The following is an 18,730-nucleotide window of genomic DNA, read 5'->3' as shown; positions in this document are numbered from 1 at the left end:
AGCAGTAATTGTGATTTCTGAATATGCCAACCCACCTTCTATATAGTGAACTACTTTATGGCCTGGAATCAGCATCCAAACTGTTGCACAGTATTTACTTGTCATGCCTGCTCTGTTCCTCTATTTGAAAGTATGGTTGACAAAGGCATCGTCACCTCCAACAATCCAATTGGCCACTGAGCTACCAATGCTTCTGTTACTTTCATATCCAGAGTCTAGCCACAGTTCTGCCATTCCACCACCTTCCTCATCCCATTGAGGGTTCTCTGACTCATTATCAACATTGTTGGACCCTAATCACCACCAGCAATGGGGCTTCTAGGTCTTCAGTGAAGGCTATGCTTCATCTTCACAAATACCTCTGCAAAGACCTCCAAGAAAGTATTCTTTCAACTCTCAGCAGGCCTCTCTTCTTCAACAAGAACTCACGGACCTTTTGCAACTGATTTCCATTGACCAGTACCTCCTCAGCAGAGGGGCCAAGAGTTCTACTCCAAATATGTCCTCATACCAAAGAAAGACCAAAAGACTGTGCCCATTCCTTGACCTCCGAGCCCTTAACAAGTTCTTAGTTCAAGAAAAGTTTCACATGCTGTCCTATTAGAGAAGAACAACTGGCTTTGCTCTCTGGATCTCAAAGAAGACTACACGCATATCCCCATTCTTCCAACCCACATGAAGTACCTCTGCTTTCAGATAGGAATACATCATCTTTAGTACAGGGTGCTACTCTTTGGCCTAGCATCAGCACCCAGAGTATTCCTGCTCCTACTACTTCTACTAGCCATCTGCTACATAATCAACCAAGGGTGTACAGACCTTTCTCCTCTTGTCAAGAGGCGATACAATTCTCTTCTTTGAAGCTAGCAAAGAAACAGAATACTCTTAACAGTCATCAGAATTCTTCAGCCTTACAACTGGTGTCTTCATTTCTATTACGTCTACTCTACTTGACTTGGGAATCTTCACAATTAAGTCTCTTACTCTCTATCAACAATCACAACCTTTAGCACTTATGTTCCAGTCTGCCCTTTCCTCATCATTTGGATTCCACTGAATTTTTTCCAGCTTGGATAAACCCAGTTTCTACATGTGTTCCCTTCAATCCCTATGATATGGAAATCCTTATTCACACTTCAGCAGAATCCAACCACCGTGATTCTCGTGACTCCACAGTAACCAAGGCAACCCTCATTACCTTTACTTCTTCAGTTCAATGTCAAGGAACCCATTCCTCTTCAAACATTTCAATACTCTTGACTCAGAATGAAAGTTCCCTTCTGCCTACCAATCTACAGTATCGGTACTTTACAGCCTTGTTCCTGGTTCTCCTTGTATAATAACTTCCATCTCTCTATTCCAGAATCAACCACCATAACTTCCTGACCAACTGCTTTATGTGGACACAGTTTACCTTCTGGTGGTCGCTTAAAGGACTGGCCTACAAACATATATCCTATATCATCAGTACTGCATTACCTTTTCTGTCTCGGTCATTCTACAAAACAAAAATTGAGAGACAACAATCAAAAACACTTCAGTACGTGCTTAGCTCACATCTTATCAGTGCTCTGCAAGTGCCTTTCAGCACTATATTTCAAGATTTCAATGCCATATAAGTACCTTTGGGCACCAACCATCTGGCTATATGTCTGTTGCTTTCTCACTTGATGAAGAGCCTCATCATGTCACCTCCTCCAATCCAACCTCCTCCAGTTGCTTAAAACCCACAGGTGGTCCTCTTCATTTGATGAAGCTGTTATGTCTTCATCTCTCCAGCTCTCCCTGGGCCTAGCCATTACCCACACTCCACACATTCCCTCCACATTCCACTCTCTTAGTCACACTCAGTCACACCCACCCTCCCTAACCCTCCCCCAAAGAAATGCAATATATGTAGCAAGAGTGGGACCTGTAATTACGTTTCAACACTCCTGTCTGTTGCAGTCCAAAAAATGGGTCCACAAGGCTACATAACTTTTCCTTTCCGGATGTAGGGATGCTCAATAAGTCCGAATCTCAAAACCAGCCAACTCCCTCATGCGTGAAACCCATTGTGAGAGGTGGTGAGTCTTCAGAGATCCAGTAGGACAAGATTAAGTTTTTTAAGGTGTACAGTAGAGGTTTAAAGGAAATGCCTTTAAGGTGCGGTGAGCCCTTGAGTGATCAATGGACCCTGGGCTCTTAGGAGCAATACTTCATAGTCCCACTCCACTTCCCGTCCCCAGGACCCTTGCCAGCATCTGTAACGCACCCCTCCCCAATCCATAGGGCAGGACACTCCAAAAAGGAATGTACATATGTACCCGACACGCATTTGCATTTAGGACAATCTACTATGAAGGTTTTAGGTGTAATACTGGACCAAGGTTTAACTATGAAGGACCAGGTGGACTCTTTGATTAGAAAGGGTTTTTTTTACTCTTTGGAAACTTTGGTCCATTAGAGCATATTTTGACGTTTCATCATTTAGAATTTTGGTACAATCCCTTATATTAAGTCAACTAGATTACTGTAATATCGCCTGTTTAGCAATTTCTCAGAAGAATATGCACCATCTGTTGCTTGGCTCTTCTGATACATAGTTGAGCAGTGTTGCTAGACCAGGCCTCCTCCTTTATAAAATCTCTTTCATATTTTGGGTAACATTGTGATGATTTTCTCTCCCCACCCCCACCCCCCAAAAAAATCATTTTAATGAATTTTTCTAAATCTTTATTGTTCATAGTCCATATTCCTTCATAATTGATCTACAGATTGTGTCTCATTGTGACCTAGCAACTAGCCTGTAGGGTTCTTCCCTACTTAGGGGTGGCCTTGGTAATACTGTTTCCTCTCAGAGTTTATGTGTATGGCACTGGAGAACTTAAGAAATTACTGTGGTTGCCCAGAAAGGAAGTATGCCTTTTTGGTTCAGTCCTGGGGAGAGGAGACATCATAAGGAATCACTCTTTTGTTTTCTGAGATTTGTTGTTTTGTTTTAGGTGTGAATACGTCCGACATAATAACCCTGTATATTTCTGCAATTAAAGCCCTGCGGGAGCTTGATCCTTCCATGGTTATCCTCGAGGTTGCATGTGAACCAATTCGAAAATATTTAAGGTAGGACAAACCAGTAAGTAGATCCTGTTTCTTGGTCAGATCATTTTCTGTGATCTCTTACATTTTATTCAATAGCTAAAGTTAAGAAGAAAATAAGTATTGATAAGGCCTAGATTTGATGTACAAGAGTTGGCTGATGAGTTTTTTATTGCAGTTGCTTTATGATGATTCTCAGTCAGTGCATGAAGAGGTGGAAATGTTATTGTCGTTAAATTCTGCTTTGAATGTGATTGTACCTGAAAGGTGGATAAAGATGAGAGGGTAGTACAGCAGCAGCTACAGAAGAAACATTTATGGAAAGGCAAGGTAAAATCCCAATAGAGGAATTTTGGAATGAAGTTATGAACAGGTTAGAGCCTATGGGTAAAGATGCAGAGAAGCTAAAAAACTTTACTATGATAACTTGATTAATCAATCAAGAAATTCCTCCATGAGTCTTTGAAAGATTTTCAATTCTGTAATATCCATCAAAGATATAATTGCTAATTCCACTTTTGAACATCCTAATAAAACAAATCTGGCAATTTATTTTCAATAAAAGATTAGGAAAGTTAGGGAATCATTTACACACACTTTGGAAGACCACACAACATATCTCCGACCTGCTGAGGAGACTTTCAAAGAAATTCTGTTGCTTAGATATTGGAAAAAGTGGAGATTAACATTGGACACTTTTTTCTTTCAATACTCGAAGCTAAGTACTATTTATTTGACTAAGTACTCATTTTTTCAAAAACTCTGGGGCTAGTGCACAATTAGGGGGAAATACAACATCCTTTCTACTATTTTACAATCTGTAGTTTTTTATAATCCACCTAAGAACTTCTGGTCTTTGAAGAACTTGATTTAAAATTTGACCAGTGTACGCCCAGGATTTACTTGTTTGTTACAGTTTTTTCACAAGGCGCTTTTCTAGCCCTTTTTGAGTTTATGATTTCACATACTTGGACTCTTTTTTCTTATGTTTTACACAATTTTTCGAGTTTTCTTTTCTTGGGGTGTTTTTGACACAATTTTTATTATTTTTTTGTCCATTGAATTAGCACAGGCACTCTATCAAGATATGGACATTATATTGGAGCACAGGCAATTTTAGCCATTGACATTTTATTATATCAGCTTTGGGAGATTATGTGATTTATGTGGTTTCACTCTAGGAGTAAGGATTGTTAGGGATAGTTTGGTGATTTATTTATTCAATTTTTTTCACACATTATTCTTTCCACATCTAAAGTCTTTTTCTCCCATATCATGGACTAAACATGATGTATGAGGCAGTGACTTTTACCCAGACAAAAGTCTGGATGATGCAAGTCATCGCAAGGTTACTACCTGAGTCTTTGGGATATATCGAGCGCCTTTTTTATGGCTCATACTGAATGTCCATGGGAGTAATGACATTTAAGTTTAAAGGTTTTCCTCCACATTTGTGGATTTATGACTACTAAATTGAACTGACACTATTCCTTTCAATCCTTTTCTTTAAATAACATACCAAAATTCAAAATTATATTTGAATTTGAATATAGACTGTGGGCCAATTCTGTTTTTTCATATATTTTGGACTTTATTGGCCACAAAGTCCTTTAGGGTTTTTAGTGGTTTGCTTAGATATTGGCCCATCTAAATTGCTAGAGCACACTCCTCCTGGTTTTCTGATATGGTTAACAAACTTTGTTAACATATGTTTGGAAAAGTTTATATATCAAAAAACAATATCGGCCATTGCTTTGACCCCTATACCCAAAGCATTCTGTCTAGGTTTAACCAAAGATGAAAACTTTAGGCTGGTGGCAGGAATACCTTGGCCTGCTAAACTACTGGGATTCTGTAGTAATACACAGCTATCAGACTTTTTAAGCCATTGACAGCTTGGGGGCGTGGCTTGGCGCGCACACAAAATGGACGTGTGATCGCAGCGCTCCTCTTACCTGGGCAACGGTTGATTAAGAAAAGATTTTCCTTTTAAACTAATTTCGGCTGAAAATATCGGAGAGGAGAGCGGGAGCATGGCGAGCACCCGACAGAGTAAAAGTGAAACTGGAGGGGCGGCGAAAAGGCAGAAGCAGGATCAAATTACCCCGAGTAAGGTTCCGCTTCCTGCTGATAAGTCAGAGGAGTTAAGCAAAGCTGAAGTTATGGGAGAACTGAGGCAAATCAAACAAATGCTGAAAGAGAATGTGAGTAATATGGCAGAAATGAAGGAAGAAATACTGAATATACACAGACAAATGGAAATAGCTAACAAAAGAACAACAGAGTTAGAAGCTAAAATGGAGGGTTTAGAATGTGGAGGAAAAAGATGTAAAAATGACAGTTTGGAAATTATTCAATTGAAAAATCAGCTGGAAGATTACGAAAACCGTGGAAGAAGAAAGAATATAAAACTTTTTGGAATACAGGAAAATTTGGAAGGGAAAAATGCCATACAGTTTTTAGAAAATCTAATTCCTAAATTACTGCAGTTGGATTTCAAACAGCCTTTGGAAATATAACGGGCGCACAGGATTCCAATAAAAAGTCTGGAAAATCAAGGGAGACCAAGACCATTAATATTCAAGATGTTAAGATACCAGCAAGCAATAGAAATTTTAAATGCTGCCAAAAAAGATAAAAATTTAAACTATAAAAGGTCCAAAATATGGTTTTTACCAGACTTTGCTAAAAATACAGCAAATATTAGGAAGAAATTCTTTGATCTGAGACCTCAATTAAAGGAAAAAGGATATAAGTATGGGTTATATTACCCAGCAAAAATGAGGGTATCTTGTGGGGATAAATCTTTGTATTTTGTTGACCCGGAAAAGCTAAAGACTTTTCTTTCAAAATCAGAACCTATGCCATTTTAGCACAATGGATGTTGAAATGAAGGGATAAATATTAAGACTGGATTGGTGGATATTGAACAAAAAGTTTAATATAAAGAGCTATGGGACTTTTGTTTGTTGGAGAAAGAGAAATATGCAACAAAGAACAGGAAATAAAAATGGACAAGTGAAAAAGACAATAAAAGAATGTAAAGAAGCAAGAAGAATGGACTGGAAAGACATTAAGTGAAGTTATTAGACTGAACTTTAGGAGACTGAAGGATGGATGGCTGGAGTAAAGAATGAACTGGAAGGAATAATGGACTTGACAAATTAACAAAAGGGGAAAAGTGAAGAATGGACAAGAAAATAAATAGATGTGAAGAAGAAGAAAGCAGGATTGATAGACTAAAAGGATATTAAATAAAATGACAATGAGTCAAGAGTCTTAAGAGTGGATGGATGTAGCTAAGAAATAAATATGAAAGTTCAGTTAATTTAATAAGTCAGTAAATGAGAAAGTAAAGAATGAAAGGACAACAAGAAGAAGAATGCAGAATGGACTAATTATAGACAGGACAAGTTATATGACATTTAGATGCAAGTAAAGGAAAGGAAAATGAATAATATAAAAGAAAGATACATAATAAGAATTTATTGGTAGCTGAAGGAGATGACTAAAGGATTAAATGTAAAGATTGATTTTGTGATATTATAGTTTTAAAAGGATTGGATTTAATTTGGAAAAGAGGAAATATTAAAAAAAAAATTATAAAGTGAAAATTTTATTTTTGAGAATGAAATAAAAATGTTTATATATAAATAGAAGATAAAAACTTATAAAATTGAAAACAATTTTTAAAGAAATATATGAAGATATGGATATTTGCTTTTGGGTATTAAAAGGATGATAGGGGTTGATGGATTGAATAGTATGAGATATAGGAAAAATGATACTAATTTATTAAATATATGTTTATGATAGAATTTTGTTGAATGAAATAAAATATTGAGGGAATGAATTAGAGATTGGTGAGAAGATAAAGATGGAATGTTAGGAATTAAATATGGTTATGTGACCAAAGGTTAAATAACAGATAGAGAAATTAATTACTTTAAAATGGTTAAAAAAAAAAAAAGGTTTTATGATTAGAAGAGAGATATAATTAGATACATTGTGGAGGGGTAGTGAGTTTGTCTTAATAAATGATAAAGGGGTTATTAATAAATATTGGTTGCCTGGGGGGAGGGGGAAAGTTGGGATTACTGGTCCAATGTGTGTCCTTAAGCAGTCATTATATTGGGGGGGGAGGGGGGGGAAGAAGATGGGCATTAAAGATATTACTAGGATGATTAAGGAAAAGATTAATAAGGGATTGGGTAATTTAGGGGTAAAAATGTGTGCCATTGGAAGAAGTTCTTTAGATCTTAGTTATGGAAGAAGGGAAGAGGAAGATTATGATGAGGAGTTTAAAATATATTATGTCTTTTAAGATATTTTCTATTAATGTCAATGGCCTGAATCATGTAATCAAAAGGAAAAAGGTATTATCATTTTTAAAAAAGCAAAATGCGGATGTTTATTGTCTGCAGGAGACTCATCTTAATATAAAGGAATCACAGAAACTAGCGGGTGGGTGGGTGAAAGAATGTTTTTTTGCTCCAGCAGCAGGTAAAAAAGCAGGGGTAGCAGTTATTATAAATAAAAAGTGTATGGCCAATTTTAAGGTAGTAAATTCGGATCCACATGGAAGATGGTTACATGTTGATATGAGTATGGGAAATAATACCCTGACGTTATTCAATATATATGCCCCTAATTCGAATCAATCAGAATTCTTAAAAAAGTTGCAGAGTATGTTGTTACCACTGGCTGCTTCTAATTTAGTGGTGGCTGGAGATTTTAATGCTGTAATGGATCCATTAATGGATAAAAAAACAGGTAAAAGTATAAAATCTTTAGGTTTAGATAATTTGGTTCAATCATGTGATTTGAAGGATATATGGCGTAGTCTTCATTTTAATGATCAGGAATTTTCATTTTGCTCACAGGTTCATAAATCATTTTCAAGAATAGATTATATTTTTATTTCATCACATAAGGCGCAGCAAGTGATTAAGGCTTCCATTGATCCCATTATCATTTCGGATCATGCGGGAGTATGGATAGATTTACAATTAGATCAATTAGAGAATAGAAGACCTCTTTGGAGATTTGATAATGCATTGCTTGTGGATGAAAAATTTTTGGAAAATTTTAAAACACAAATTAGTGATTTCTTTCAAATTAATTTAGTGGAAGATACATCTATTGAAAATGTATGGGACGCCTTTAAAGCGACTATGAGAGGTCATATTATATCCTATTCGGCTTTTGTTAGGAAACAGATTAAAATGCAGTATATAGAGTTAGAAAAAGAAATTAAAGTACAGTGGTGCCTCACACAACGAACTTAATCCGTTCCAGGAGCAAGTTTGTTATGTGAAACGTTCGTTGTGTGAAACGCGTTTTCCCATAACAATACATGTTAAAAAAAATAATTCGTTCTGTAGCATAAAATATGCTAAGATGACATAAAAAAAGATAAATTTTTGGTTATTATTTTTATTTAGATACATCTAAAAACATAATTGTTTTTTAAAACAACACACATTTTTTAAATTTAAAGACAGACTAAGTAGAGTCTAATTTTACAGTGAGAGGGCAGAGTCTCAGCGGCAAAAACTGGGACTTAACTGTTCATTTTTTTTTTTTTTCTACCGTGTTTCCCCGATGATAAGGCAGGGCCATCAAATAAGACAGCCCCCCCTTTTTAGAAAAAAATGTAAAATAAGGCACCCCCCCGCAAATAAGCCACCCACCGATACCTGCGCTTACCCGAATCGGGTGGTACGGTGGGTGACTCCGTGTGGTCCCTGGCACCCCCGACACGATCGGGGCAAGAGGGAGCTCAAGCCCTCTTGCCCCCCCGACTCCCCGACACGATCGGGGCAAGAGGGAGCTCAAGCCCTCTTGCCCCCCCCGACCCCCCGACACGATCGGGGCAAGAGGGAGCTCAAGCCCTCTTGCCCCCCCCCCCGACTCCCCGACACGATCGGGGCAAGAGGGAGCTCAAGCCCTCTTGCCCCCCCCCGACTCCCCGACACGATCGGAGCAAGAGGGAGCTCAAGCCCTCTTGCCCCCCCCGACTCCCCGACACGATCGGGGCAAGAGGGAGCTCAAGCCCTCTTGCCCCCCCGACTCCCCGACACGATCGGGGCAAGAGGGAGCTCAAGCCCTCTTGCCCCCCCCGACTCCCCGACACGATCGGGGCAAAAGGGAGCTCAAGCCCTCTTGCCCCCCCCCCCGACTCCCCGACACGATCGAGGCAAAAAGGAGCCCAAGCCCTCTTGCCCCGCCGATTCCCCAACTCCCCACACAATATCGGGCCAGGAGGGAGCCCAAGTCCTCCTGGCCACGGCGACCCCCTAACCCCACCCTGCACTACATTACGGGCAGGAGGGATCCCAGGCCCTCCTGCCCTCGACGCAAACCCCCCCTCCCCCCAACGACCGCCCCCCCCAAGAACCTCCGACCGCCCCCCCAGCCGACCCGCGACCCCCCTGGCCGACCCCCACGACACCCCCAACCCCCTTCCCCGTACCTTTCTGTAGTTGGCCGGACAGACGGGAGCCAAACCCGCCTGTCCGGCAGGCAGCCATCGACGGAATGAGGCCGGATTGGCCCATCCGTCCCAAAGCTCCGCCTACTGGTGGGGCCTAAGGCGCCTGGGCCAATCAGAATAGGCCCGGGAGCCTTAGGTCCCTCCTGGGGGCAGGGCCTGAGGCACATGGTCGGGTTGGGCCCATGTGCCTCAGGCCCCGCCCCCAGGAGGGACCTAAGGCTCCCGGGCCTATTCTGATTGGCCCAGGCGCCTTAGGCTCCACCAGTAGGCGGAGCTTTGGGACGGATGGGCCAATCCGGCCTCATTCCGTCGATGGCTGCCTGCCGGACAGGCGGGTTTGGCTCCCGTCTGTCCGGCCAACTACAGAAAGGTACGGGGAAGGGGGTTGGGGGTGTCGTGGGGGTCGGCCAGGGGGGTCGCGGGTCGGCTGGGGGGGCGGTCGGAGGTTCTTGGGGGGGGGCGGGCGTTGGGGGGGGGGGGGGTTTGCGTCGAGGGCAGGAGGGCCTGGGATCCCTCCTGCCCGTAATGTAGTGCAGGGTGGGGTTAGGGGGTCGCCGTGGCCAGGAGGACTTGGGCTCCCTCCTGGCCCGATATTGTGTGGGGAGTTGGGGAATCAGCGGGGCAAGAGGGCTTGGGCTCCTTTTTGCCCCGATCGTGTCGGGGAGTCGGGGGGGGGGGCAAGAGGGAACCAGGCGGAGAGAGGGCAGTTAAGCGCAGTGCCTGCGCGGAAGGATGCAGCTCGGGCGACTTCGTTGTGTGAAACGAAGTTCGTTGTACGGATCAAGACATAAAGTTCGTTGTGCGCAGCGTTCGCTGTGCGAGGCGTCCGTTATGCGAGGCACCACTGTACTAGAAACTAAATTGGTAAGTAAATGGGAACATGATGTATTGCAAGCTCTTTTGAAAGCAAAAGGTAAATATAATGAATTAGCTTCAAAAATGATAAGAAGAGATTTGTTTTCCAAACAGACAATGTATTATGGAAATTCTAATAAGGCGGGAAGATTATTGGCGAATTACCTTAAAGCAAAAAAAAGAAGAACTAACATTAATGGGATAAAAGATGATAATGGTATAATAACCAATCAAACGGATATAATTTTAAAACAATTTCTAAAATTTTATAAGGACCTGTATTCTTCCAAGCCTTATTTGGAGAGGCAAAAAGATGGTAAAAATTTTTTAGATTTAATTAATGGACCTAAGGTTCCTGATCATATAAAACAGAGTTTAGATGAACCTATATCATTAAAAGAATTAGAAACAGCATTGGGATCTCTTAGAGTTGGATCCGCTCCAGGTGGTGATGGTTATACAGTAGAATTTTATAAAACATTTCAAAATATCCTTTCCCCATATTTACTAAATTTATATCAGACACAACTTATAAAAGGTGATATTAAAGGTACTGCGGCTGAATCAGTAGTAATTGTTTTGCCTAAGCCAAATAAAGATCCTACTTTGGTTTCGAACTACAGGCCTATATCTTTAATAAATGTGGATAATAAACTTTTGGCGAAAATTTTGGCTTTGAAATTAGCCAAAGCTCTCCCACATATTATAGACACGCATCAGACTGGTTTTGTTGCTAAAAGGCATTCATCTAATAACTCTAGATTATTGTTTCATATGTTAAATTTATTTAAAAAAAATGGATGAACCGGCTTTTACAGTTTCATTGGATGCAGAAAAAGCGTTTGATAGGGTAGAATGGAATTTTATGCATCAGGCTTTAGAATGGTTTGGTATAGGTTCTGGATTTATACAAATGGTAAAAACATTGTATAGCTTCCCGATTGCAAGATTAAATATTAACAATATGTTATCTGAAGGTTTTCAATTGCAGAGGGGAGTTAGACAAGGTTGTCCTTTATCTCCTTTGTTATTTGATGTTGTATTAGAACCCTTATTGTTAGCAATACAGCAAGCAAGGGGGATACAGGGTATCCATACTCTGAAATGGAATATAAAATTTCGGCATATGCGGATGATATTTTACTTTATTTGAGGAATCCAGAGTCTACCTTATCTTGTCTATTGGAATTAATTGATATGTTTGGTAAATTTTCAGGATATAAAATTAACTGGAGTAAGTCTGAACTTATACCTTTAAATGTTCATTGTGTAAAAGGACTATTTGACACTTTTCCGTTCATATGGAAGGAAGAAGGATTTAAATATCTTGGCATTCAAGTTAAAAATACAATTGAAGATACAGTAAAAGAAAATGAAAAATTTGTATTAAAAAGAGTTACGGAGTTGTGTGAGCAATGGAATCCTTTACATCTTTCTTGGTGGGGGAGAGTTCAAACTATTAAAATGATGATATTGCCTGTAGTTTGCTACCAAATGAGTATGATACCTATTTATTTTCAGGGGTCCTTTTATAAAAAGCTTAATAGCATTTTAACGAAATTTCTTTGGCTTGGTAAAATGCCTAGAATAGCTTTAGTATCTTTGCAAAAATCAATTAAGGAGGGAGGGGTAAATTTTCCAAATTTTTATAGGTACCATCAAGCCTATATTTTACATCAGGGTATGTATTGGATCCTCCCAGAACTTATAGATAATGCACCGGATTGGTTATATTTGGAATGGCGCCTTATGTTTCCCCTAAATTTAGTTCATCTTCCAAGTATCAACATGCCTAGAAGATACAGGGAAAATAAGATATTAATGGATACTTGGAAAACGTTGAGGTTTATTAGTAAATTAACACCTATCCCAATAAACAAGTCAACTAATCAGTCTTTATGGATAAACTCCAAGATTAAAATTGGCGGAGCTCAAATCTTTTGGAAGAACTGGATTATTGCAGGCATTCGATCTCCAAATGATGTTATTTCGGAAGGTAAACTGCTGGAATTTTCACAATTGCAACATAGATTTGGTCTTAGTAAAACACAAAGTTTTAAATGGTTGCAATTGAAGCAGGCCATTCAGGTTGGGTTCCCTGAATGGAAAACATTGAATAATCAATATAGTTTAGAGTTCTTATGCTTCCAAGCAGACTTCCTAGGGCATCAAGCCGCATTGTGGTATAAATTATTATCTGGATATTTGAATAAAAAACCAAAAAATGGTCTAAGAGACATTTGGAGCATTGAGATTAAGCACCAAATTACTGCATCTCAATGGCCACTAATTTGGTCTTGGAGAATGAGATGTACAGTGTCAGCATCTATGAGACAAACTTGGTTATTTTTGTTACATAGAGTGTTTTGGACCCCTGTACGTTTGCAAAAATTAGATAGTTCTAAGTCCAATAAATGCTGGCACTGTAATCTGGAACCTGGGACATTTACTTTATCATTGTCCCCACATTAAAAGTTTTTGGAATGCTATTTGGCCACAATTAATACATTGATGGAAAACCATGTAGCACTATCATATGATACCGTGTTATTTGGAATGATGATGAGAAAAAAAAGTCAAATTTCACCAGAAAATAACAAGCTTTTATTAGTCATGACAGGGGTGGCCATTCAGCATATAACCAACAACTGGAAGAATCATAGTAACCTTAATTATACATTTTGGTGGAATACAATTTGTCATATATTCAAAATGGAAAGAGCAATAGCAATATAAAGAGGGACATATACTAAATTTATAAAAATATGGGGGCCATTGACAAAATATTGTAGTGAATGAATAGTAGGTTTTCTCTTCTTTTCTTTTTTCGTTGTCTTCTTTATGGCACATATGGAGGGGTGGGTAATGAAAACAATTTTACATAATATGTTATAATATGGTATATAATGTGTATAAGGTGATTGGAAAGTTCTTGAAGGGTAGGGGGTGGGGGAGGGGACAAAAATATTTTCAGAATTTTATGTAGTAGATATAAAAGTGATATTGTGTATTAATTTGTTGTAATTCAATATTTTGTGCACTTGATGTAAAATATGAAAATGAATAAAGAATTAAAAAAAAAAAAAAAAAAGACTTTCTAAGCCACATTCATGGGTTTCATAATTTACAACATGGTTTCAGGGCAATGCACAGCACAGAATCCTTACTATTGGAACTGACCTCAAAAGTCCCGAAGGAGACTCCCCTGAGCAGAAGAAGCTCAGAGAAAGAACTTTTCCCAAGCTAATGGCAGAAGAGCCCTGGGAAAGAATGGAGTGAGAGAGAGACTATCAAAGTGAGACAATTGAACATATACAGGGAATTCTTCAGTGGCCACTGACACACTCCAAGGCCTGTTTGCTTCAAGGTGAAATCGAGAATACTGCCATAATTCAGAAGGCAGCTTCCAGCATCAGATGAAATTCAGATCAGCTTAAATTCTGCTGATTCCAGTTTTTATCCATCAGGTTTTTTTTTGGATATAAAACATAGGACCCCTGAGGGAAGGAGTGTTTCTTCGAAACACGGACCGTGTCGGGTCCGGGTTCATCAATCCTTTTTGGATACAAACTGTTTTATGATTATATTTATATTTTATGATTGCTTATTAAAGACTTGGCATCTTGTACATCATCACTGCAGTTTTTGCCTTTGTTTCTCAAAAGTTAAATACCACCTAAGCAAAGGCAAGCAGACCGTCTTACTGCAGTTTGATATTTCAGCAGCATTTGAGGCAGTTAACTACTCCCTACTACTACTCAAACTGAATGCATTAGGCCTGCATGGAGTGGTACTAAAATGGTTCTCAAAATTCTTAGGAAACAGAACATTTGAAGTTAGAAAGTCAAATAAAAAGTCTCAGAATTGGAACGCCTCCTGTGGCGTACCTCGGGGCTTTCTGTTGTCTCCTTAGTTGTTTAACATAGACCTAAGTGCCTTGGGTAATAGATTCTCTTCTCCTCAAGTTCAAGCATTTTCTTATGCAGATGATATTTTCCTCCTCTGCCAGACAAAAGAAACCTTCGATTATATGCTAAAATTCTTAACTCGATTCATTGAAGATTTTGGGGCATGGACACAACAAAACTTCCTTAAACTTAACAAGCTGAAGACTAAAGTGCTCTGGTTTGGTGATTATAATTCAATGCCCAAACAGACCTGGTGTTGGCTACTGAAGTAAAACTGAAAATAGATAACACATCTAAAATACTAGGTGTTATACTGGACTCTTATCTAAACTTTGGAAACCTGATCAATTCCTTAGTCACCAAATTCATTTTTAGACTAACCCCCTCTTTTACGAAACTGTGATAGCAGTTTCTAGTGCGGGGAAGTGCACTGAATGGCCTGCACTGCTCCCGACACTCATAGGAAGTCGAGCGTCAGGAGTAGTGTGGGCCATTCAGCGCGGCTCCCCGCACTAGAGACTGCTATCACAATTTCGTAAAAGGAAGCCTAAGAAAACTAAGAGCATTAAGATCCATCTAACCCCAGACCAGTCTTAGAGTTGCAGTTTGTTTTGCTTCCCTACTTAGACTATTGTAACTCATTGTACTATAGTATCACTGAAAAGGAATACAAGAGACTACAGCTTCTCCAGAAACAGCAGCCAGATTAATCTTTTGAGAGGCCTGGTCTGCTACTAGATAAATTACACCAGTAAAAAAAAAAAAAAAAAGAGTTCAATTTAAGATTGCCTGCATGGTCTACAACAGTATTTCTCAACCTTTTCAAGCCAAGTCCCCCCTAACAAATACCAACCGTGTACCCTGCCCCAGGCCCGCCCAAACTCTGTCCCTGACTCCTCCCCTATAATAATAATACTAATTGTAATGCCATTTGTTATACAGTATTTATTTTTTATAAACAACCAATCTCAGCCAAGTTCTTGGTTTTTTATAAACTTCTTCCATTTATTTTTAATATACAAACAATACTGTATAACCTTACTAACAATACAGAATGGTAACCACAAAATTAAACTACATATCCAACCCAATAGACAATCTGTGGAATTTCTTGTCAAATTATCCACCTATGCCATGCCCCCTAACACAAAAGGCACTTAAACCACAGCAGAACCAAGTTTGATTTCCACTGTGGCTCCTTGCGACTTTGGGCAAGACACTATTGCCCCGGATATAAAACTTAGATTGAAAGTCCACTAATGATAGAGGAAGTACCTGTATGTAATATAAATATGCAAACCACTTCAGCTGCGTTGTAATACAAAGCTCTGTTATTAGTAGTACTAAGTCAATTATTATTGAACCCCAAACGGTCGCAAAACATCATGTCCCCCTTACTTGTCTGAACTGCACTCGTTCCTCCTTCGGTCCTCAGCCCCCAGCAGCAGTCCCGCAATGGATGGCACAAGCAGCAACCCACACACTGCACGTGGGTGACCCAGAAGCCTTCTCTCCAACGTCAGAGTTGATGTCGGAGAGAAGGCTTCTGGGTCAGCCAGTTACATGCAGCGCCTGAATCACGTGCACCACCCACCGCAAGGAGCACTGCTGAAGACTGAAGGAGTGAGTGCGACTCCAAGAAGGTTGTCGAGGGGGGCAGGAATGTAAGATCCTGGGCGGTGGCGGCAGCAGCGGTGGATGGACAGGTGGAAATTGGCAGCCAGGCCACATACTCCCTAGGGTACATGTACCACGGGGTGAGAAACACTGGTCTACAAGGCAATATATGGAGAGAATTCTGATGGACTAATATCTGATATTAGGGTCACTCATTCTTCCCTTAACTCAAGAACAACACATCGCCTAAAACTGGCCTTCCCATCTCCCCAACAAGTTCAATGAAAAAAGCTGTTAGAGTCCACCTTCGAATTTCAGGGACCCAAAGTTTGGAATGCCCTACCATTAAGTTTGTGTCAACTCCCTATATATTACAAATTCAGAAAAGCGCTAAAGACACTGTAATTCTTAGTGATCTAACCATGTAGGGCCCTAAAAACCTTACTGTAACTTCTACTAACTATTCATGTAATTCTTTTGTAAACCGCAATGATTCCAAGCTGAAATTTGCGGGATATAAGAAATTAATATGATATGGTAAGTATGAGGTTCAGTGCTGTAAAGTTATTTTTCTTATGTGTGATAATACACATTAGTAGTATTTCCTAGTTAAAAGAATATATTTTTATGCACTGAAACTTATTTTCCTAATGCATGGTACATGCTGTATATTTGAAAATGCAACTAAATTTAAAAAATACATCAGACTGGTTCTTCTGATCTTCTACTGTCTTTATCACCACACTTGATTCCTTACATATCAAATAAATTTTGTTCGGCATATCAGCTTCTATTGATCATCCCATCTTTTCCTCAAATATGCTATTTACTCATCTCTGTAGCTCTCTATTTACTGTAGTAGGGCCATCTCTCTGGAACAGTCTTTCAGTTTTCCTATGAACACAGCCATCTCTGATGAAAAAATCTACACATCTTAAGGGACCTTGAAGGGCCCAGAGCTGTGATGCCATGCGGTGGAATGCAATACACTGCCCACTGTCTGCTCTTTTGCATACTTGCTCTCTGTGAAATGGTGTAATTTCTTTTGTTTCCTGCTTTTACAATAATTGTATTTTATTATCGTTAACCACTTAGCTGTTGTAATAATGGGCAGTATCTCAAATAAATCAAACTTTGAACCTTACAGTTTGTTTTATGTTTATTTTATAGTTTGCTATACCATCCTTCATATACACACCAGTGAGATTTACAATACAAAACAATAACTAAGAACATAAAAAAAATTCATCACAGAGAAAAGCACATGCCAGAGTCCTCTCCCTCTTCCCCATCTCCCACAATGCAGTAAGGGCCCAAATGCTGGCATGAAAGAAGGAACTTTATGGTAAGCTATGAGCTTCCAGTATGGAGTTTCCAAGCAGAGGTATTAGTGTAATGAATGCCAGAGATAGGGAGCTAGGAAGTGGAAATCCGCTTCTCATGTAGTCCATCTTCATGTTTATTTATTTATTTAGATTTTTATCCCGTCCTCCCAGTAGCTCAGAACGGTTTACAAGTAAACATTCACAATGGAGTGAATTGGACATACAAGATTATACAGTAGACTTAAATACTTGGGCATACGAGACTGTGCAGCAGTTTAGATATAAGGACTATACAGCAAATTAAGAACAGTAAGTTAAATATAAGTAGTTTAGTTTAGATATAAGTTATTTGAGTATAGGCTGAGAGTGGACTATACAGAAATTTAGGCAGAAGATTAGAATGGAGATAGAAGGGTAGAGGTGGGGTTTAAGGGGGTTGGGTGTAGACTGAGGGTGACCTTTAGTTGAAGAGGAGGGTCTTTACCATTTTCCGGAATGTCATTAGTGAGTTCTGTAGTCTGAGTTGAGGGGGGAGTTGGTTCCATGTGTGATGGAAAATGGATAGTGAGCAAATTGCCCTCTTGGGAGCCCTTAATTATGGTGTTTTCTATTTTATGGTAGATTCTTGACAGTTTTTTGATCATCTGACACTTGACTGTCTTTGATTTTTCAATTTTACATATTTTTGGGAGGTAAACTACTTAGAGAAAAAAAATAACTGGGGTATATATGTTTGGCTGTCCAGAACTCGAGATGACACAGTGCGGCAGATTGTGGCTGGTCTGACTGGAGATGCTGAGGGATCCAGTGATTTAGCTAATGAGCTCTCGAAAGCAGATCCAGTGATGCTTGAGAATAGCCAGGACAGTGATGATGATATTTCAGATCCTGAAGATTGGGTGCCAGACCCTGTGGATGCTGATCCAGGCCAGACCGAGTGTAAAGGTGAGTGTCTGCTGAGATCTAGTTACTGGGCCCTGTGAGACTTGTGAAGCACAAAGGTCTGGTACATTTGTGTTCTAGATTCCTGTCCCTTTAGTCAGTAAATCCTTATTTTATTATTATAATTTTTTTTGTTATATTTTATTATGTGCTCAAAGAGCTAAGTCAAGGTACAGAAATGAATAAAAACAATAAAAGATATGAAACAAACCCTAACTTCTAATCTAAATCCCCCCAAAATATCTATGTAAAGTATATGCAAATTACTGGCTCCTCTAAAGACACTAATCAAATCACCTAAAATTCCTAAAATATCACTGGTAAAAAGTTCTGGTCAGCTTTAAAATCAGTGTGTCTCAAACTTTTTCAAGCTAGGGCACACTAAAGGTAGTGGCCATGGCGCAAGGCACCCAGAAGTGCGCAGTGTCGCCATGATGACATCATGCGCATGTGTGACATCATCACGCTGACATTCCCGCATGCATAAAGGCCCTCCAGACAGGCCTTGA

At 39.5% G+C, this 18,730-nt stretch overlaps 1 protein-coding gene across 2 annotated transcripts in view; it reads left to right on the top strand.

Annotated features, from left to right (window-relative positions):
- Window positions 1-18,730, top strand: part of ANAPC2 (anaphase promoting complex subunit 2) — a 139,669-nt gene that overhangs the window by 81,413 nt on the left and 39,526 nt on the right. For both annotated transcript variants that reach the window (XM_033960663.1, XM_033960664.1), the window contains exons 7-8: window positions 2,985-3,102; window positions 18,025-18,224. In XM_033960663.1, coding sequence (XP_033816554.1) covers window positions 2,985-3,102; window positions 18,025-18,224 — 318 coding nt within the window. The remainder of the gene's footprint in view (window positions 1-2,984; window positions 3,103-18,024; window positions 18,225-18,730) is intronic.

This window comes from Geotrypetes seraphini, chromosome 10 (genome assembly GCF_902459505.1).
Source record: "Geotrypetes seraphini chromosome 10, aGeoSer1.1, whole genome shotgun sequence".
Taxonomy (NCBI): domain Eukaryota; kingdom Metazoa; phylum Chordata; class Amphibia; order Gymnophiona; family Dermophiidae; genus Geotrypetes; species Geotrypetes seraphini.
This window is presented reverse-complemented; position numbering and strand designations above follow the sequence as displayed.